The sequence below is a fragment of the Lissotriton helveticus genome, chromosome 2_1 (assembly GCF_964261635.1).
Source record: "Lissotriton helveticus chromosome 2_1, aLisHel1.1, whole genome shotgun sequence".
Lineage (NCBI taxonomy): Eukaryota > Metazoa > Chordata > Amphibia > Caudata > Salamandridae > Lissotriton > Lissotriton helveticus.
The window spans coordinates 2,091,472,814-2,091,495,172 of record NC_136059.1 but is presented as its reverse complement, the minus strand read 5'-3'; the positions used below and the strand labels follow the sequence as shown (position 1 = coordinate 2,091,495,172).

At 48.5% G+C, this 22,359-nt stretch overlaps 1 protein-coding gene across 1 annotated transcript in view; it reads right to left on the bottom strand.

Moving 5' to 3' along the window:
- Window positions 1–22,359, bottom strand: part of LOC144820363 (polypeptide N-acetylgalactosaminyltransferase-like 6) — an 859,921-nt gene that overhangs the window by 56,354 nt on the left and 781,208 nt on the right. Inside the window, exon 4 of the mRNA XM_078677924.1 lies at window positions 813–951. Coding sequence (XP_078534050.1) covers window positions 813–951 — 139 coding nt within the window. The remainder of the gene's footprint in view (window positions 1–812; window positions 952–22,359) is intronic.

The following is a 22,359-nucleotide window of genomic DNA, read 5'->3' as shown; positions in this document are numbered from 1 at the left end:
ACAATGTGACAGGCATTCTATGCCTTTAAAACTGAGCAGACACTATTCTGGTCCTTTCACGCAGTTTATACTTCTAGGTGTTTGAACTTACTTAGAGAGCAGACTCTAAAGCAGTCTGTCTTTTTGATCTATACATAAACTTTCTTTACCCTTTTAAATTGTGCAGACCCTGTGCTAGTCTGTGATTTGATTTATACTTATGTTTCCGCAGACTTTCCATTTGAGGCAGAGTCTATATCAGTCCTCTTGGTGAACTTTGTTTTGGTTCTGGCTGTTTGCTTACTTTGTAAGCAGACCTTATGTTGATCATCTTGCATTATTTGATTTTGACTGAGTATGCTAATTTCCTAGGATATGACTAACAATCTTTCCGCCTTCTGAAATGAACTTAATTTCAAATAAACCTTTATAGTTTTCTACTTTTAATTCTTGTCTTGTGAAGTTGTTATTAATTAGTAATAGACTCAAACAGCCTCAATTCTGTATATCAACCTTCTAATTCTTTAATTTGATCATGGGTACAAGCATGCCACTTGTTATTGAATTAAAATATAGGTCTTTCTTACTTATGAGACTGATTCTATACACAGTAACGTTTATGTCAAAGACCACAGACTGTATTACTAGCTTCACAAATGTAATTTATCACTTTAATAACCTGGTACCTGGCTACTTAATGCTGAATAGCCAGCAAGATATGTTTTTGCAAGATATAATGTGTTAGAATAGCATAATGACGTGGATATTCTGGAAGAACTAAATATTTTAAACATATGCAGATGTTTATACGGTTTTAGTTTCATGCAACTTACTTTGGATGTCGAATGTCTGGCAGAGATCTGTCCAGAGGAAGGTTATTGCTCACAAAAATATTAAAACCATTTTCTCGATATGCAGTGTCGTCCTGCTCTTCCTCACTGAGAGGGTATGGTTTGCCATGTTCACCTTTGCCTGAAAAACAAGGTTAAATGTTAATCACAGGAAGCAATATAAGCAGATGTATTAACGGTTTCCATTTGTTAACAACACTTTGATTTTTATAGTTAGAAATTATACATGGACAGATTTTACAAATGTGTATCTCTTTGAAATTCTTTAACCATAGGGACACAATTATGTACAATGCAGAAAGTGAAAAGCACTGGGAAAAGCTGTTAATGCTCCGTGGTTTTGCAATCTGCACGATTTCGAAATTGTAGGTGGAGCATACCACTTGGTACATCACCTTATGCAGAAAGTTTTAAAGTAGCCACACCAAGCTAAACAGCAGTTGGTCAAGCAGACATTTTTCACATTTACCAGGCCTCATCCACGCCAGACTGAAGTTGTGTTGTTACATGCCTCTATTATTGAAGGGGGCAGTAGAGTTGCACTGGGGAGATGACTTCTGTAGTCCTAATCATGTTGGTTGAGGTAATACACCAAGATGCCCTCCGTTGGCTAGAATATCTGTGGTAAACATGTTAGTATTCATGAGCACACTGGTGAAAAGCACAGTAGCAAAAGAAAGAGCTTAGTGATGGTAATCCTGTGTACAGCAATTATTTATTCTCTGCAGGGTCATTATAGGAAATATGCCTTCTCTGTGTGGTTCTCCTGTATTTTTCCCCTTCTGTTAGCACTGTATGTTTCACTGGCTTTAGAATTCTCTGCGTTTTTCCCCGGCTAACCAGTAGTAAAGTGCCTATGCTCCTCCTCTCAACACATTTGAATTGGGATATTCCTAATTGGTATATTTAACTTACTTATATGTCCCTATTATACTGTACCATATGTACCCAGAGCTTGGAAGTTAAATTCCACCAGTGGACTGCAGCACCTGTGGTGAAATTCACTTCAGTGCATTGTAGTCTCACTGTGGCAGTTTAAAAACTGCAGTTCGATCTGTTAAAATAAATGAAGAATGCAAAAACAATTCTTGTGCATCCACTGTTCGATTACCCTGCTTTTGTGCAACCAGACTTCTGTCTCTGGGCTTATAGGGAGTACTGTGGGATTTTCAAATTGGATTTTAGTGTTAGATGTGGGAGGACACTGGGTTACCATAATACACTCCTCAGACACATCCTCCAGCCCTCAGAGCTCAAGTTTAGTTTGACTGAAGATATTTACCATCTTGAAAATGACAAAAGTGGGAAGGTTCACCCTGGTAAAGTTTATTCCACTGATTAGGGTTTGCTCAGGCCTCATTCCCACCCACTAACTCATGCCAGACACAAATGTGACACCTCCACGTACCCCCTTTAGTACACTTTTGCACCTGATAAAGATCAAAAGAGGACTGCATCTGCTGTCTGTGACCTGAGAAGAGCACTTAGGGACTGTACTTGCTCTCGCTCGTACCCAGGACAAAGAGGTGGACTTCAAGGGTCATAAGGCTAACCTCTTGTTCGAGCTACAGAGATAGAACAACGTAGAATATGCCTTTCCTGCAACTGACCAGCGGCAGCAAGACCTGGATTGACCCTGATTTGGGGTCCAGCTGAGACCCTGTGAGTCTGTATGTGCCTCCCCTGAGGCCTTACAGGCTTTAGATGTTTACTCCTGTAGTGTATTGTGAAGGTAAAATCATAGACCAGGGCAAACATGGTTGGTGCATCCAACCCATGCTCTATTGCAGTCAACATTAAATTGTGTCTGTTGGAAATTGAATTTCTGGTTGACTAGGGCATACGCCTAAGCCAGGCAGAAACCACCACTCTAGTCTGGGCAAGGGAGTTATAAGTTGAAGATAACCCCTGCTCACCCCCTTGGTTGCTGGGCACGTGCAGTCAGGCTTATCTCAAAGGCAATGTGTAAAGCATGTGTGCAACACACACAGCAGCGACACACTAGGCACACCACAAAAGAAACTCCACACAAGGTTATATAAAAAATAACCTTTGTATTACTCATAAAACACATTAGAGCGTAATCACATATATACACTGTGCCACCTGGCACTTGGTATTACTTTACAGGGATTGCATACACTACAGGGCCAATAGGGCCACTGTCATCATAACACAACTCACAAGTAGTGAAGACAACCAGTAACTACTGATAAACGTGCACTTACCATGAATGCATTAGGCATGAAACATCATCAGAAATGCACCCAGTACACACTCATAATGTGCACAGGCTATTCCAACATAGTAAGAACAATCGCTACTCGGAACTATCATGAAGCTCCTGAACATAATAACAGTTAGGGCACAACCTGCAGTGGGTTAGGTCAATTAAGGATGATTCACCACACTATTGCCTAAGCAAAACCCGTGTATGCACCACGTGTCAGGAAACATGATGAAAAACATCTTACTTTGCAGGTATTACGTAGCTCCTCAGTCAAACCCAAAATGTAAGGCCCAGGAGCACCCGTGCACCTACAATCATTACGAGGATAATGAACTCTGTCCTCCATGACCCTAATCGTCCATGAGCTGGGGAGGGTATGCTGTCATCAAGCTATGCCCCCAAATGCACTGGGAGCGGCCACGAGCTCCTATTGTCAGAAGTCTGGTGACCCTGTGCGGCCTACTCCACTCAAGGTATGCATCATGGGAGGGGGGAAGGGCAGACCACCTCCCACGGTAGGGCAATCACTCAGGATCCCCCACAGGAACTCCAGAAGTTGACTGCAATGATGCGGCGCAGCTGTAAACTCTTTCGGCCTGTCTGCCAACGGAAGCCAACATGGGGGGATCTCGCTCCCATCCCTTCTTTGCAACCTGGCCAGTGGGACCAGCAAGCTGCGGGGGATGCAGTGGATCCTTGGAGACCACTCGGGCCTCAAGACAGCACACCGGCACACACATTTCAGTCCCACGCCCTCTAGCAACATGGTCCGAGTGCTCCAAGACTTCCTGGACAACTACTTTTGCCAAAGGCCTGCCTCTTCACTCAGCAGGTGGGCAATTTCCATGACCGGACCCGTTCTTACACTCTCCCTGAGCTGACAGACCTCCGTAGTGGCACCCGAAGATCACACCAACTTTTGGCCCTCCCAGGCTGAGCCGCAGGACGTTCCAGAAGTAGGGCCTCAGGACGGCTTGAATCTTCCTGCGTTGCTTGTCATGCCGGTAGGCCCAGCCCACTGGTGCAGCCGCTTCAGCCACTTCCTGGTACCGGGCAACTGGGGGAGTTGTGGCTTCTCACAGACAGGGCACTCTCACTTGGTACGCTCAGCCCAAGCCCATGGACACATGCTGGTTCAACAGCAGTTCTCCTTAAAACAGAGCACTTCCCCCGCACTTAGCAATTGCACAAACCGGTGTTCCAGTCTCCATCGCGTACCACTTTCACTGTGAAGGGCACCACACGTCACAGGGGGTGCACACACACACCAGCTGCCAGGGACTTGATCACTTCCTCAAAAAGCTCTCCTCTCTTGCTGCTCCACACACAAAGGGTTCTTTCACCAGCGCTCACCACGCGCTTCCCTGCACAGTTGAAGCCGAAAGAAAGTGCTCACCATGCGCTTCTGCCCATCAGCCCAGGCAAGCCAACAAGCCTCACAAGGTCAGTGGGGGCAGCCCAATGGGGTGCACAAAGGTAGGCCAGCACAAGCATTCTCCAGGCAAAGAAGTAGTCCTTCCCATATCCCAACAGGCAGCAGGTGGCAGTTCCTCCTGGAAGCGAGTTCCACCGATCCAGATCCCCACAAGCACAAAGTTCACCAAGCACCTCACAAGGGGTCACAGCCCCAATACTTATACCAGTTAGGGTCTTTGTTCTCCTCCTGGCAAAGGGCTATGTGCCTGGTCCAAACCAGTTCTGGGGGTACTCACATCTTTCTCTGAAGGTGCATGACCGCCTCTTTTGTCAGTATAGGCTCTGGCCCCAGACACACCACAGGGGGGTGGAGCCAGCATTGTAGAAGGTAGGCACAGTCTCATTCAGTCCCAGGTGCTACACTTCCTACCACTCCAAATGCAGATGGGATTATTCAGCCTAGTGCTGACTCACCCAATCCCTCTGGACCACTGCACCTCCCCAGCCCCTGTCACTCCAGAGCCAGACATGCAATACACAACAGGCAGGCACAAGGACACATAGCACACAGAAATGCCCACTTCTAAAAGTGGCATTTCTAAAATAGTGATAATAAATCTGCAAACACCATTACGCAGCATTTATTACCACAATTCCAAAAATACCAAACTTGACCACTCTACTCCTCTCAGGTCAAGAATTATCTCTGAAGCACATCTCAGGGAATCCCTAATGCATTCCTATGAGACAGCAGCCTCACAGTAGTGAGAAACCAAAATGGCTGTTTGTCACTACCAGGACATGCCACACAGTTAAGGCACATGTCCTACATTTTACCTATAGCGCACCCTGCCCATGGGGCTAGTTAGGGCCTACATTAAGGATGACTGATATGTAGTAAAAGGGGCAACCACTTTATGTGCCACAGCACAGCAGCAGTAAACTGAGCATGCAGATCCTTTAATGGCAGAGGCCTGAGACAGGTTTGAAAGGCTATTATCTTGGGTGGCGCAAGCAGCGCTGCAAACCCACCAGTAGCATGTAATCTACTGACCCTGAGTATCTGAGATACCACTTTGCAAGGGACTGATAAGTAAATTAAATATGCCAAACACTTGTAGACCAATCTTACCAAGTATTGCCATAGAGAGCACAGTCACTTTACACTAGACAGCAGTGATAAAGTGCCAAGAGTCCTAAAACCACCAACACCAGGTCAGATAAAATATCAGGAGGAAGGCAAAAAGTTAGGGGATGACACTGCAGAAAGGGCCAAGACCAACAGTGTCTAATTCCAGTCTATTGTAACCATTTGCTATTATTGACCCTCTATGCTTCTTGGTTCTATTCCTACTTAACAAATTTACAGTTCATTTCTATGGTTCTTCTTATTGGATTTTTGTCATTTTACTCTATTGTTCCAATTTGGTTTGGGATTTTTATTACTTTGCATTTCAACTTTATTACTATTTTGGTTCTGCATAAATACTTCACACATTACCCTAAGTAAAGCTTGTCTTTTCTATACCACAGCTATCGGGGATTGTGCTTATGTTAGTTCAGTGACTGTGAGGGTTCACCTTGACATGGGTTGTGATTATTCCTTGAGGTGGGAAGTCAGTCACACCCTCTCCAATAATAATCCAATTTCTTACAATCATACCAGTCCAGGAAAGGCTTTATGAGCAGCAGAACATCCCACCAGATCTAGGACACATTCTCCAAGAATATAATGCACAAGACTGACTAAAATACCTGGGAGAACATCAGAAGCCCTACCTTTTACACCAGGGCACACACAAGTGTTGGTGGATGAATACAATCGCAAATTCAAGCAGAAGGGCCTCTGAAGCCAGTTAAGTGCCTTCCCAAAATTTGACACTACCCTCCAACAGTAGGGAATGCATGACGGTCCAGCAATCACTCAAATGGATTGCCATGCTTCAAAGGTAGGGCCATCACACAACTTACTGCCTTTTCGTGACTTCACCATGATTTATGCAGAGAGGAAATCAGTGATCTAGAACAGGAACGAATGCTATCTGGTATATATATCTCCAGGACTTTCTCAACTCATGCTCTACTATGAACACTTGCAGGGTAGAAATTCAGCGATTCAGTCTTGGCAGCCATCAGGACACCAGAAGCAGAAAGCCAAGCACTACAGAGAAAATGTACATAGGAGCTCATAAACTAGTCCACTATGTAAAGCCAGACCTTAGAAATGTTTAGCAGCTCCATAACCAACACAAGCATCTGTCACAAAGTAACCACTCAGTGGTAACTTCACTGGTTGCCGAACTAGCTGAGGTTCAAATGTAAAGTCCTCTGTATGTTGCTTAACGTATTTTATAGCACATACTGGTTATGTTTACAAGACCAGTTCTCTAGATATAGACCTTCCCAGTCCTAGAAATATGTCCCTTTCATCCAGTCAATGACCATTAGATCAATCAGTTTGGCAGGGGAGGACTGTCTCTTGCTTATTCAGTACCCATAGCTTGGATTGACCCGCTGCTACATCCTTGTGGCATCCAAAAGATCTTATTAAGTAAATGTTTGTGTTTTGCTATTATTCTTTTAGACCTGTCTCTTGTTGACATGTATTGTTTTTACTATTCTTTATTACTAAGGTGCCAGTGGGCACATGAGCCCCCAACCACATGTTGAGCCTTTTTCCCTCAATACTCTCTTGAATCCCTGAGGAGCCCCCAAAATGATGAAACGTTCTCCTCATGGTCGCTTTTTTTAATGGTAACTGAGAAGGTAGAAGACCCTCCCGCCCCTACCACAAACCTAAATTGGGTATAGCATAATGTGTAGTTTTAAGGGTGTTTAGGCCCCCGATTGGGTTTAGCAACTCGCCCTGATTTAGAGACTAAATTGAGTTAACCTAATTTCATTTCTTATTTCTCTATTTCATTCGAGATTAATGTTTGTATTTCAGATTACAGGTATCGTACAGGATTAACATTCTCATTGAGACAAATGGTCGATTTACTTGTGTGATTATTGAATTAAATCTGGTACTGTGTTTTCTATTGTGTTTGTATGGTGCTATGTGTACTTTTGCTATTTTTACTATTTATACTGCACATATAGTTTATACAATATGAGTTAATATTAAAATGTTGTACTGTCGCACAACTCTGGATAGACATAAATCCTTATTTCTGTTGTGTTGCAATGCAGGTGAATACGTTATTTCAATTATAAGTGTGTGACACTGTAACAAGGCTTGGCCACATGCCACCCTTTGAGTGAAGCTTCAGCTGAAACACGAACTCTTGGTTGAAGCAGAGCTGTGTGTGTATGAATGGAAATCTTTAGAGTGGGAAAACAATCGGAAAATATCCCGTCCACCTCTGGTCAAATTAACTAAGAGACATGCCACCTCTTGTGCTATATCTGGAATGCTTTTCTAATCAAATTGCAAAAAAATAGAGAAATTGCTAAAATGTGTAAAAATTGTTGAAGTGAAACTCTTCAATTAAACCTTTTCAGAAAATGTTACTTAAGCTTGCCATCAACGCTCCTCACATGGAAGAGATCAGTTTTGGGTTGGTGTTTTATTAATCATACTCTGAAGTCACAAGTAGCGAAACCAAGAACATGCTACATTAGAACAAAGCTGCACCCTCCCTGACCATTACGGGCCGCCAATGCTGCTCATTGTTCTTCTAACTACACCAGTCTAATGAGATTTCTGCAGCTACTGACGTCTGCCCCTGGCGCAGAATCCTATGACTTTAGGAATATTGGTGAATTGAAAAAAACGACGTAAAAGTGCGTTCAGTCGGAGAAGTAAATCTCCGTCCAACCTTCTCGTTTTAACCTTCTCGTTTGTTTGGTGCATAAGGCCCGCAGAGTGCATCTTTTCGAATATTTGCACCATACAGAAACAAAAAATGTTCATTTGTCGAGACCAATGGAGCTAGAATGAATAAAAAATGAACGTGATGAACGTGGCTGCGTGATGAATTGAGCTATTGTTTAAAATGCCTGATCTTGTGGGACCTGTGAGATAGGAATGAGCGCGGTGTTTATGTTCCACACTCTGCGGGGGAGCGGAAGGTCATTCGAGCGCATCTCATGCTGTAAACAGAAAGACTCAACAGGCTGCAGGGGTCTGTCTGCCGCCACATGGGCGTTAACGCTTTTGATTCAGTTGTGAAGCCCACACGTACTGAAGAAAAGCCACGGGCAGCGTGCAACACGAGCCTGCCAGCCTGCGTCCCGCTCCTCATAAGTCTGCTCGACACACTAGCTGATTAAGTGGAAGTAATGTCCTTTTAGAGCTGTTAAATATTCGCAACTCGGAGAGAAAAGGGGTTGCAATCAGTTAAAGGGTCACACTCCTGCTTCTTTTATGACATGCACTGACCAAGTTGATAAAACCATGCGTATAACACATATTTGCAGCTTTCTGATTTACACATACACGTATTGGTTCCTTGGATCGTGTGTACACGTATGTACATGGGATTCTTGGGAGGGAGAAGAGAGTCACACTGAGGGGTACCGGGGGCCAGACTTTCATAGAAGAGGACAGTGGCATAAGGCAAAATGATGAGGCACCCCTGCAGAAGGTGATGAGGGACCCGGCGTCTCCCAGATTGCACAGATATACATTGATCTTGGGCAGAATGAGGGCAAAAGAAGAGTGTCTTTCCCGGGGTTTAACTGTTTCTTATTCCTTACCATTGCACACATTCTGCAAGGCATGCAATGGCATGGCTTAGCCTTAGAGGGTGATAGTTAATAAGATCATCATAATGGGGTAAAATAAGTAGGTTAGAAAGTCAAGTTCACATTTTAAACTTTGCAATTCAATGCTTGAACTATTCATTACCCCATCAATCCGCATAAAAACGAGTTATATGTAGCAGGGATCTTTATATAAGTGGAAACGTTTTGCAAGAATACTTGAAACTACATAAGCAATTTATTTGTTCATTTATACAAAAGTTCATGATGTGATCAAGAAGCAAACGTTTTAACATGCATTCAGCATTTTCTTATTCAAGCTTGTTTTTCATGCAGCATTGCTTTTAGTCATTATTGAGGCTTCCTACGAGTAAATGAACTTTTTTTTTTTTTTATAGTTTTATGCTTTCTAAATACGTTATTTCATCAAACTTTGCAAATGTATTCTGTGCATTTATTACGAACCGGCGGTATTTGCTTTTAGTTTTAAATCTGCTCTTCCAAGGGAGAAGGGGGCCCCCTCCATAACAAGTGGAGGCCCACACATTGCAGGGGCTGCGCGGGCCTCCGTTACACCCTTGCAAGTGACTGTCTGGCTCCTATTGCTGAGACGAAGTTCTTCATTGGGCTGTATACAAAATATTGCTTTAGAAGTGGAACCTGTTTGAAGGGTAGTCCAAATCACATAACTGGGTCTAACGGTCAGCTGTAGGCCTAGCGGCCTAAAGAGAGATGGTCATCTGAAGTGGGTGTATGGAGGGATCATTGCGAACACACTCTTTTTATATGTCATGTTTTCTTATTTAGGACCACCTTACGGACAAGAGTCGTCTTGGCCCTCTTAACTCCCATTAATTTTAGACATCTTTACATTTAAGATGCATTGTATGGATTAATGAAGTCAATGATAATCTGGCCAGTAGATATCATATAGAGTCTGCTATTCAAAAATATTATTGTAGAAAAATCAGTTCGTATTTTTATATGGTTGTTTTTGCATTGCTTTCTTCTTATTGACAGATGTAAATACAAACTGTGTATAAGGCATGGTTCTCTCGTCATTCCATGGTAAGATCCTCTATTAAAGGGATAGATGTAATCACAAACATATGTGTTGATTTCCGACAGCTGTGCACGTTTTCCTTTAAAAGGCCTTTAAAACTGACCATCTCCGTCTTTTCCAGATACACTCTTTCTAAAATGACTGGCCAAAAATGTGTGGGACCATGTGTCGCAGCTGCCTTTTCCTTTTTTTCTTATCGGTTTCAGTTGGTTAATTTTTTTATATTATCTGGGCAGGCATTGGCTTCGCTTATCCAAGCAGTGCAGCAAGCGATTGAACAAACTCGCTAAGCACCACAATGTTAAGATAAGTGGTATTTGTCAGTAGCCTGTTAGAAGGCCGAGTTGTAAGTAATGGTCCACTGCATGTCTGTTCTGTCGTTAAATGGAAAAGTATTCCAGTGGGTAGTGGCATTTGGTGATAAGTACCAGGGCCTAATGGAAGATAGACGATGCGAACCTTGACTTCAAATGTTCTGATTAGCTTTGGGCCTGCAGAATGCAAAGCTGAGCACAAACTACTTGGGAAAGCATGATAGTGGGGCATACACCTATTGCAGTATTTAATTCTTACCGTAAACTACACATTAAAGTCAATTGTTAGCATAAAACCGTTTAGCAACACATTAAAAAAGTACAGCTTTATCTTGCAGTACCATATGAGTACAGACCTTCCAGCTACATTAAAGTAACCTGTGCACCAATGTATTTAGTTCTAAATTGTTGTTTTCACATTATTTGATCAAAAAGTCTGTAAAGTTGTTCCCTACCGAAACCCACTGCTTTGCTGGATGACGCCCATCTATCGTACTAAAAGCGCTCATGCCTCGTTCCTGTTCTGGGTATGGGTTACATTATTTGTGTTTTTGGAAAGTGGTAGGTTTTCTGAAGTTACAGATTGATGCAAGTGATCTCTCTGTCGTATAAAAAAAGATGAGGGGTTGGCTAAAATGTGGCAAGCTATCAAGTGCCCCTGCACTTTGGCACTGTTCACTTTACTTCGTTATCACAAATGCAGGGAAGTTTATGTTTTCTGCATGTTAATTATCCTCTTTGTGTGTCTCGTGAAGGGATCTAAAAACTATTGAAACATTTCCTCACTGTTAGACCTGACACCTTTTGGCGTGGTTCTTCCCCCATCTTTTTGCCTCTGACTCATGTGTTTTGATGCTGTGCTGGATTTCGTTTTTGCTGATTTAGATGTTTTGGACACTCTGCCACTGCTGATCAGTGTCAGAGTGTAAGTGCTCCCTCTGTAAATTGTGATATTGATTGAATATACCTGATTGGCATATTTGTAGCACCACGAAGTCCCTAGTAAAGTGCACTGTGTGTGCCAGGGCCGGTGATGACAAATGCTACTAGTGGGCCTGCAGCGCGGATTGCGCCACCCACATGAGTAGCTTTAAAATGGTGACTCAGGCCTGCCAGCGCGGAGCCTGTGTGCAGTCAGTGACTGCCATGTCAGCCTGGCCAGTGTCCCCACTGGCTGGGCTTAACCCTCCCCTGTCTGTGCACATCAGCCACCCCTATGGAAGGCTCCAGGTACCCCCCTGGGTAGGGTGCAGTGAATGGATAGGGTAGAGCGTGTACTAGTGCAGGTAACATGCTCTGGTAGAGAGCAGCAGCCACTTTGTGTGCTCACTGCTGTAGGGCTGTAGGGCTCCCTAGGGTAGCCTGGGGAGGCTGGTCCCATTGGATCCCAGCCTATCTCCCTATAGGAACAAGATGGAACATCCATGAAAGATATCCCTGGACTCAGAATTTAATGACACATCTTTTAGTGAAGGGTGTTTTTAAATCCTGTGTTGGGGAATAGCACTTTTAGAAAGTGGCTGTTCTCTTGTCTAAACCTTTTTCTATGTGCCTGGGTTTGTGGAATGTCTGCCTGGTCTGGATGTGACAGGAAGGGGCTGCAGAGCCCCAGAGGAGAGGGTCGGAGCCATCCCGGGGATGAAAGGGCACATCTGCCTGCTTGGGAGGAGGGAGGAAGGAATGCCAGATAAGTGCTGGGCTGTGCCTGCCTACCTCCCCCACATTCGCTCTCTCCTGGTGGTCAACTGACCCCCCTGGCCCTGAAGCTGACAGGAAGAAGAAAGCCAGAGACACCTCAGTGCTCCGCAACCCCCAGAACTGGTTTAGACTGGACCCAGGGCCTCCATGCACCAAGAACTTCAAAGACATTGGGGGTATAAGGAAAGGACCCCTGTCTGCAGAAAGTTAGATTCTGAAATTCTGCAAGCAAGAAGGAACCCTCGCTGGAAGGAGGGCAGCTAGAGAACTGAAGGAAGATTGCCTTGCTGTGTGCTCTAAGGGCTGACTTGTTCTGCTGTCCACCTGGAAGCTAGGGAGAAGAAAGGGACTTTGCTGAAGTGCTGTGACCCTGCCTACTTGAAACTGCCAAGACTCTGCTGTGAGCTGTGTCTACAATTGAATCTCCAAGGGCCTGAGAAGAGCTGGCCTCCTGCTGGGAACCCAGGGCTAAAGGTTCCTAAAGCTATCCCAGGAAACAGCTGCAAAATCGTGCTGTTGGGACCCAGGACGCGTGGGGCTGGACTGCGGGGCGTGAGGAGGAGATCGGTGTGCTCATCGGCACATTAATCGTGAGGGTTGGAGGCTTGTGGAGCCTCCCCTCGTGAAATCTGCTCCCAGGTGGCGGCAAGGTCGAGAGGGGGGTCTAGTTCTGACCAGCGCCCTCTAAAACCCTTTGCCGCCAAATCACCGTCGCAGCCCGGGGCCAGGTTCACCCCTGGAAGTGGCTGTTCGTGACCAGGAGCGGCCGCGGCGAAGAACGAAGCCGCCGCGACCCCATTGGCTGAGGGAGCCGAGCCCCCTCACTAACGCCGCGACGGGATTGGCCCGTGCGGCGCAGCGTCATCAGCAGTAGTGGGCCGTGATTGGCCGGAGTCGCGGAGCGTCATCGTTTACTGTCCCGGGAGCCGCCCTGCCATTGGCTGACTCCCGGGTGCTGTGGAGGCTCGCCTGAGGAGCCGCGAGGGGATTGGCTGCCTTCGCTGAGGCAGCTGACGAAGCCGAGGACTCAGCGCGATCACCGCCGGGCCCGGGGAGACGTGACCTGACCCCGCCGAGGGATCTCCGGGAGTGCTCCAGCCCCTGGCCTGCCGTCTCTGCTCCCCGCTGCTCTGTGAAGGATCCAGAGCGGGCGGAGAGCGTCCTGAGACCGGCCGGGCGGGAGCAGCACTGAGCCGGCACCCGCGAGGTGCCCCTGGGGGACCCGCGTCACCACAAGCGCAAGGAAAGAAGTCCCCCCTCGCCCAGGATACCGGGTGAGCCGCGCAAGAAGCGCTTGTGGTCCCTGAAGCCAGGGGACCCTTGGGGGATAGTTGTTTTACGCTGGCATTGTTTGCTCATCATTTTTGAGAGCGTTTTTGATCACAAAATCGTTGGCATATCTTTGTGCTGACTTGAAGAGACTAGAGACATTTGTTTTGAGAACTTCCTGAAATTAAGAAAGACCAATTAAGAATTAAGTGCAACCTTGTTCTAGGTGAAGTGTTTAGCGTGCAACCTTTAAACCAGAAATGCTAGCTGTTCTAAAGAAGTGATTATCATGCAACTGCTTCATTTACCTGCTGAAACTAGATAAAGTTATATTTTATATATACTTACCTGTGTGGTCTCAGTTTGTGGTGGATTGGGGATTATTGTTGTGTTAAGTGCAAATGTTATCCACATTGTCTCCGAGTTTAGCCTAGACTGCTCGCGCCATGCTACCTAGAGGGTGAGCAGGGGTTAACTCAGAGGGTTATTCCGTCGCCCTGACCGGAGCTAGGGGTCCCTACTTGGGCCAAGGTACTTACCTTTGCCAACCAGAGACTCCCGGTTCTAACATTGGTGGCTCGCGGTGCGGATATTGAACTAATGATTGCACTTGACCGGCAGTGATTTCTTGTACATCACTAGTCTAGTTTAGCGGAACAGGTTGCGCAGGATTTTTTCTTTTTGGTGAAACCTTTTTAGTTGAAAAAGGGTAGGAAGCATCATGTCTCGGAAAGCGCCAAGCGTGAATGGAGACGTGGAGGTGGAATTTGAAATCCAGAAGTTGTTAACCTATAACAAGGAGCAACTGAGAAAAGTCTGCAAACAGCTTGAATGCCCAGTGAGGGGCGGCGCAAATAAGGAAGAGCTACAGACAGCTCTGAGGGCCTGGTGGGAGGCCAAACATGGTGTCCCAGAAGCTCCTATGGAAGAGGGTGGCGCACAGGAGATTGGGTTTTGGCCCAGTGAATTGCCAGTGGCGAAGCCAGCGTCTAGGGCCGGCAGCACCCACTCCAGTAGGAATATTTCTCCAGAGGAAGTGGAGGAGAATCAGAGAACTAGGGCCCATGAGATTGAGCTTTTGAAACTCAGAGCGGACGCCGATGAGAAGAGACTGCGCCTGGAAATTGAGAGGCAGGCGCAGGAGCGAGCGGCGCAGGAGAGAAGGGATGCTCTCGCTTTGGAGGAGAAGAAGCTCGAGTTGGCCCATGAGAGGGGCATGAAGGAATTGGCCATCAAATATAAAGAGAGGGTGCCCAGTTCTAATGGTGGCAGCGCACAACCAGTACAGGCGGGTAAGGTATACATACCAAAGGATCTGGTACAGAATTATCAGGGGGGTGATGATATTTATGCGTGGTTTAGAGCGTATGAACTAGCCCTAAGGATGAATGAAGTGCCTGAGAAGAATTGGGGAGCAGGATTGTGGAAGCATTTTGAGGCCTCTGGGAGGGATGTTTTGGCACCCTTAGAAGCAGAGGATGCTTTGTCCTACTCCGCCATGAAGGAGGCTTTGTGCCTCAGGTATGGGCTCACTGCTGAACAGTACCGCCAGAAGTTTAGGAACTTCAAGAAGCTTGATTCAAGTACTTGGGTGGAGTGTGTGAGTATGTACACGCGTGCACTGGAAGGTTGGATGAAGGGCAGCAAAGTTACTGATTATGTGGGGTTGTGTCACTTGATTAGTAGGGAGCACTTAAGTAGTTTGTGTGTCCCAGAGCTGCGCCAGCATCTTTTGGATAGTAAGTTAACTGATCCCAGTGAGCTTGCTAAAGAGGCGGACCGGTGGACTAGCACCAGGGTCCACAAGGGGGTGGTAAGTACCCCAGCCAAGGGTGGACAGGGTCCTCCGCAGAAGAGTGGGGGGGACACGGGTAATCAAAAGGAGTCTTCTAAAGGGCCCCAAACTGGTTCCCAGGAGAAGGTGTCTCAACCCCCCAAGGCTAAGAAGTCCTGGCCCCGTAAGGGCAAGCAGGACAACAGGCCCCCACCTACCTGCTTTACATGTGGGCAGGTGGGGCACATTGCTCCCAAATGTCCAAAGAAACCTCCAGCACCCTCTGGTGCTCCAGCACCGGCATTGGCCAGTGTAGCTTTGGGAGGGGATTTGATCTCTAGTGGGGAGGAAGGGTTAGCAGTGATGACCCTTGTCTCTTTAGGAGACCGAGAGATGGCCCAGGAAACCTTGCTGCCCCAAAACACTAAGAAATACGGGCAGAAGGTGACCATCAATGGACAGGTAGTGGAGGCTCTGAGAGACACAGGAGCCAGCGTGACATCTGTTAGGTGTCAGTGGGTGTCTGAAGAGCAAATTGTTCCCCAGGTACTCCGGCCTGTGGTGGCAGCTGACAGTTCAGTGCGCTACTGCAGGCTGGCGAAAGTTCCATTTGAATGGGGAGGAGTCTCCGGTATTTTGGAGATTGTAGTGAGTGATGCCTTGCCTGTAGATTGTCTATTAGGTAATGACCTGGAGAGCTCCCCATGGAAAGAGGTGGAGCACAGGACTCACTTGGAGATGTTGGGTTTGCCTGCGTGGATCTGTGTGTCCACCCGTGCAATGACAGCAAGAGAGGGCGGTCTAACAGAGCTGGAGCCTGGAACAATGGCCCAGGGACCTGCCAAGAGAGGAAGGGGTAGAGGGCGCGGGAAACCGGCCCCCACTGTTCCCACGGTCCAGGAGGAGGCAGACCCGGAAGGGGATGCCCTGGAACCTACAGGGGAGCAGGTGGCCGAACTAGGGGAATTGCCTGAGCTGTCCCAGTGGCAGCAAGAGGGTGGTCCCTCCAGGGAGGAATTCTGCCAGGCTCAGAAGGAGTGCCCTTCTCTCATTGGTGTGCGGCAGCAGGCTGCTGACCAGGCCGCAGGCCTGGGGTCCAAGGAGCATTTGATCTATTGGGAGGATGACTTACTTTATAGTGAGCCTAAGTTCGCTGAGCCCGGCGCAGCCCGTGTGCTGGTGGTACCGGAGCGCTTCAGGAACTTCCTACTGGGTCTGGCTCATGACGTGCCTCTCGCAGGACATCTGGGGCAAGACAAGACCTATCACAGGCTTGTCACCCATTTCTACTGGCCCCAGATGAAGACGCACGTCTCTGCCTTTTGTAAGTCTTGTCAGACTTGTCAGGCCAGTGGCAAGAGTGGAGGGAAGCGCGTGGCACCCCTCCAACCCTTTCCCGTGGTGAGCACCCCTTTTGAGCGGGTGGGCATTGACATCGTGGGGCCCCTGGATCCCAAGACAGCCCTAGGCAACAGGTTTATCCTGGTCTTGGTGGACCATGCCACTCGGTACCCGGAAGCCCTTCCGCTCAGGACAGTCACCGCCCCAGTGGTGGGCCGTGCCCTGATGGGGATCTTTTCCCGGGTGGGATTTCCGAAGGAGGTCGTTTCGGACCGCGGGACAAACTTCATTTCTAAATATATGAAGTCCCTGTGGAGTGAGTGTGGGGTGACTTACAAATTCACCACTCCTTACCACCCTCAAGGAAATGGTTTGGTTGAGAGATTCAACCGCACATTGAAGGGCATGATTATGGGCCTGGAAGAGCCCATGAGGCGGAAATGGGATGTCTTGTTGCCATGCCTGTTGTTTGCCTACAGGGAGGTGCCTCAGAAATCATTAGGATTCAGTCCCTTTGAGTTGCTGTATGGCCACCCTGTCAGAGGGCCTCTGGCTCTGGTGAAGGAGGGGTGGGAGAAATCCCGTGGGAAAACCCCTCAGGATGTGTTCAGCTATGTGCTGGCCATTCGCAACCAGACCAAGCGCTTCAGGAAGCTCGCTCAAGAGAACCTGGAGGCTAGCCAGGAGGAAATGAAGAGGTGGTATGACCAGAATACTTCTCTGGTTGAGTTCCAACCTGGACAGAAGGTGTGGGTGATGGCGCCTGTGGAGCCTTGTGCGCTCCGTGACAAGTGGTCTGGCCCATATGAGGTGGTAGAGCGCAAGAGCGAGGTTACCTATTTGGTTAACCTGAAGACTCCCAGGCAGCCCCTGAGAGTGCTACATGTGAACCGCCTCAAACCCCACTTTGAGAGGACTGAAGTGACTATGCTCATGGCTACAGATGTTGGAGGGGAGGAGGATAGTGATCCTCTCCCTGACCTCCTGGCAGTCAAGGAGCAAGATGGGTCAGTGGATGGTGTGGTCCTCTCCCCCACCCTGACCCCCGAACAGCAGGAGGACTGTCGCCAAGTCTTGGGTCAGTTCGCCCCACTGTTCTCCCTGACCCCAGGTGTCACCAAATGGTGCGTCCACGACGTGGACACTGGAGACAGCATGCCTGTGAAACAGAAGTTTTACAGGGTGGCTGACAAGGTCAGAGCTAGCATCAAGGAAGAAGTTTCCAAGATGTTGGCGCTTGGGGTTATTGAGCCCTCCAGCAGCCCCTGGGCTAGCCCAGTGGTCTTAGTGCCTAAGAAAGCTGCTACCCCCGGTGGCCCCCCAGAACTTCGGTTCTGCGTGGACTACCGTGGGCTCAATGCGGTCACGAAGACTGACGCGCACCCCATCCCCAGAGCTGATGAGCTGGTGGATCGGTTGGGAGCTGCCCAGTACCTGAGTACTTTTGATTTGACTTCAGGGTACTGGCAGATTGCCTTAACTGACGGGGCAAAGGAGAGGTCAGCATTTTCAACGCCAGAAGGACACTTCCAGTTTCGTGTCATGCCCTTTGGGTTGAAAAATGCTCCCGCCACATTTCAGAGATTGGTCAACCAGGTGCTGGCAGGGCTGGAGCAATTCAGCGCGGCCTACCTGGATGACATTGCGGTGTTCAGCTCCACTTGGGAGGAACACCTGCAACACCTCACTGAAGTGTTGAAGGCTCTGCAAAAGGCAGGCCTCACTATCAAGGCCAGTAAATGCCAGATAGGGCAGGGATCTGTGGTGTACTTGGGACACCAGGTGGGGAGCGGCAAGGTGGCGCCCCTACAGGCGAAGATTGATACCATTCTGGCTTGGGAACCCCCCAAGACCCAGACTGAGGTGAGAGCCTTTCTAGGTCTCACCGGGTATTACAGACGGTTTGTCAAAGGCTATGGCACCATTGTGGCCCCTTTGACAGAGCTGACATCTAGGAATCAGCCCAGGAAAGTGAATTGGACTGAGGCCTGTCAAACTGCTTTTGACACCCTCAAAACTGCCATGTGCACAGCACCGGTGCTTAAGGCACCTGACTTTTCAAGTGAGTTCATTGTGCAAACTGACGCTTCAGAGCAAGGCGTGGGAGCAGTGCTCTCACAGATCAATGATGAGGGAGGAGACCAACCTGTGGCTTTCATTAGCCGGAGGCTAATCCCCAGGGAACAAAAATGGAGTGCCATTGAAAGAGAAGCTTTCGCTGTGGTCTGGGCTCTGAAGAAGCTGAGGCCCTACCTGTTTGGGACTCACTTCCGCGTTCAGACCGACCACAGGCCCCTCAGATGGTTAATGCAGATGAGGGGTGAGAATCCAAAATTGTTGAGGTGGTCCATTTCCCTACAGGGGATGGACTTTACGGTGGAGCACCGCCCTGGTACAGAACACGCCAACGCTGACGGTCTGTCCAGATTCTTCCGCCTTAGTGATGAGGACTCCCAAGAGGTTGGGTAGTTCTCCCCACTTTCAGCTGGAGGGGACACGTGTTAGACCTGACACCTTTTGGCGTGGTTCTTCCCCCATCTTTTTGCCTCTGACTCATGTGTTTTGATGCTGTGCTGGATTTCGTTTTTGCTGATTTAGATGTTTTGGACACTCTGCCACTGCTGATCAGTGTCAGAGTGTAAGTGCTCCCTCTGTAAATTGTGATATTGATTGAATATACCTGATTGGCATATTTGTAGCACCACGAAGTCCCTAGTAAAGTGCACTGTGTGTGCCAGGGCCGGTGATGACAAATGCTACTAGTGGGCCTGCAGCGCGGATTGCGCCACCCACATGAGTAGCTTTAAAATGGTGACTCAGGCCTGCCAGCGCGGAGCCTGTGTGCAGTCAGTGACTGCCATGTCAGCCTGGCCAGTGTCCCCACTGGCTGGGCTTAACCCTCCCCTGTCTGTGCACATCAGCCACCCCTATGGAAGGCTCCAGGTACCCCCCTGGGTAGGGTGCAGTGAATGGATAGGGTAGAGCGTGTACTAGTGCAGGTAACATGCTCTGGTAGAGAGCAGCAGCCACTTTGTGTGCTCACTGCTGTAGGGCTGTAGGGCTCCCTAGGGTAGCCTGGGGAGGCTGGTCCCATTGGATCCCAGCCTATCTCCCTATAGGAACAAGATGGAACATCCATGAAAGATATCCCTGGACTCAGAATTTAATGACACATCTTTTAGTGAAGGGTGTTTTTAAATCCTGTGTTGGGGAATAGCACTTTTAGAAAGTGGCTGTTCTCTTGTCTAAACCTTTTTCTATGTGCCTGGGTTTGTGGAATGTCTGCCTGGTCTGGATGTGACAGGAAGGGGCTGCAGAGCCCCAGAGGAGAGGGTCGGAGCCATCCCGGGGATGAAAGGGCACATCTGCCTGCTTGGGAGGAGGGAGGAAGGAATGCCAGATAAGTGCTGGGCTGTGCCTGCCTACCTCCCCCACATTCGCTCTCTCCTGGTGGTCAACTGACCCCCCTGGCCCTGAAGCTGACAGGAAGAAGAAAGCCAGAGACACCTCAGTGCTCCGCAACCCCCAGAACTGGTTTAGACTGGACCCAGGGCCTCCATGCACCAAGAACTTCAAAGACATTGGGGGTATAAGGAAAGGACCCCTGTCTGCAGAAAGTTAGATTCTGAAATTCTGCAAGCAAGAAGGAACCCTCGCTGGAAGGAGGGCAGCTAGAGAACTGAAGGAAGATTGCCTTGCTGTGTGCTCTAAGGGCTGACTTGTTCTGCTGTCCACCTGGAAGCTAGGGAGAAGAAAGGGACTTTGCTGAAGTGCTGTGACCCTGCCTACTTGAAACTGCCAAGACTCTGCTGTGAGCTGTGTCTACAATTGAATCTCCAAGGGCCTGAGAAGAGCTGGCCTCCTGCTGGGAACCCAGGGCTAAAGGTTCCTAAAGCTATCCCAGGAAACAGCTGCAAAATCGTGCTGTTGGGACCCAGGACGCGTGGGGCTGGACTGCGGGGCGTGAGGAGGAGATCGGTGTGCTCATCGGCACATTAATCGTGAGGGTTGGAGGCTTGTGGAGCCTCCCCTCGTGAAATCTGCTCCCAGGTGGCGGCAAGGTCGAGAGGGGGGTCTAGTTCTGACCAGCGCCCTCTAAAACCCTTTGCCGCCAAATCACCGTCGCAGCCCGGGGCCAGGTTCACCCCTGGAAGTGGCTGTTCGTGACCAGGAGCGGCCGCGGCGAAGAACGAAGCCGCCGCGACCCCATTGGCTGAGGGAGCCGAGCCCCCTCACTAACGCCGCGACGGGATTGGCCCGTGCGGCGCAGCGTCATCAGCAGTAGTGGGCCGTGATTGGCCGGAGTCGCGGAGCGTCATCGTTTACTGTCCCGGGAGCCGCCCTGCCATTGGCTGACTCCCGGGTGCTGTGGAGGCTCGCCTGAGGAGCCGCGAGGGGATTGGCTGCCTTCGCTGAGGCAGCTGACGAAGCCGAGGACTCAGCGCGATCACCGCCGGGCCCGGGGAGACGTGACCTGACCCCGCCGAGGGATCTCCGGGAGTGCTCCAGCCCCTGGCCTGCCGTCTCTGCTCCCCGCTGCTCTGTGAAGGATCCAGAGCGGGCGGAGAGCGTCCTGAGACCGGCCGGGCGGGAGCAGCACTGAGCCGGCACCCGCGAGGTGCCCCTGGGGGACCCGCGTCACCACAAGCGCAAGGAAAGAAGTCCCCCCTCGCCCAGGATACCGGGTGAGCCGCGCAAGAAGCGCTTGTGGTCCCTGAAGCCAGGGGACCCTTGGGGGATAGTTGTTTTACGCTGGCATTGTTTGCTCATCATTTTTGAGAGCGTTTTTGATCACAAAATCGTTGGCATATCTTTGTGCTGACTTGAAGAGACTAGAGACATTTGTTTTGAGAACTTCCTGAAATTAAGAAAGACCAATTAAGAATTAAGTGCAACCTTGTTCTAGGTGAAGTGTTTAGCGTGCAACCTTTAAACCAGAAATGCTAGCTGTTCTAAAGAAGTGATTATCATGCAACTGCTTCATTTACCTGCTGAAACTAGATAAAGTTATATTTTATATATACTTACCTGTGTGGTCTCAGTTTGTGGTGGATTGGGGATTATTGTTGTGTTAAGTGCAAATGTTATCCACATTGTCTCCGAGTTTAGCCTAGACTGCTCGCGCCATGCTACCTAGAGGGTGAGCAGGGGTTAACTCAGAGGGTTATTCCGTCGCCCTGACCGGAGCTAGGGGTCCCTACTTGGGCCAAGGTACTTACCTTTGCCAACCAGAGACTCCCGGTTCTAACACTCACCCACAACTTTTTGTGGCACACGTCATCATTAGTGACCCAGCTACACCAGGGAAGGTAAATACCACTCTGGTGGACTCAACCGTTTTCAGAGTTCTTAGATCATTTTCAGCTGGACTAAAGCAGGGATCTAGGTGGAAAGTAAAAATATCCCAAGGTATACCCTAGGGGTTCCTTTTATTCCTTGGCACCCTGGATATAGTAAACAAATTATTATGGTTAACAAATAATTTTCACTAGATATGGATATCTGATGAAATGCAATAATTCATCTATCCACGTCTTTTTGCCAACATGTTTCGACTGGCATCTGACCCCAATGGGTCAACAATCTTCTTCTGGGCCTCAAAACTCCCTTTACTGTAGATAGCAGACTCCTCTTCTCAGCCAGTGGTAGAAATGGTTCATGGTGTGTAACTTCACACACCACTGGGTCTCCCTTTACCACAACAAGCAAACGTTGAT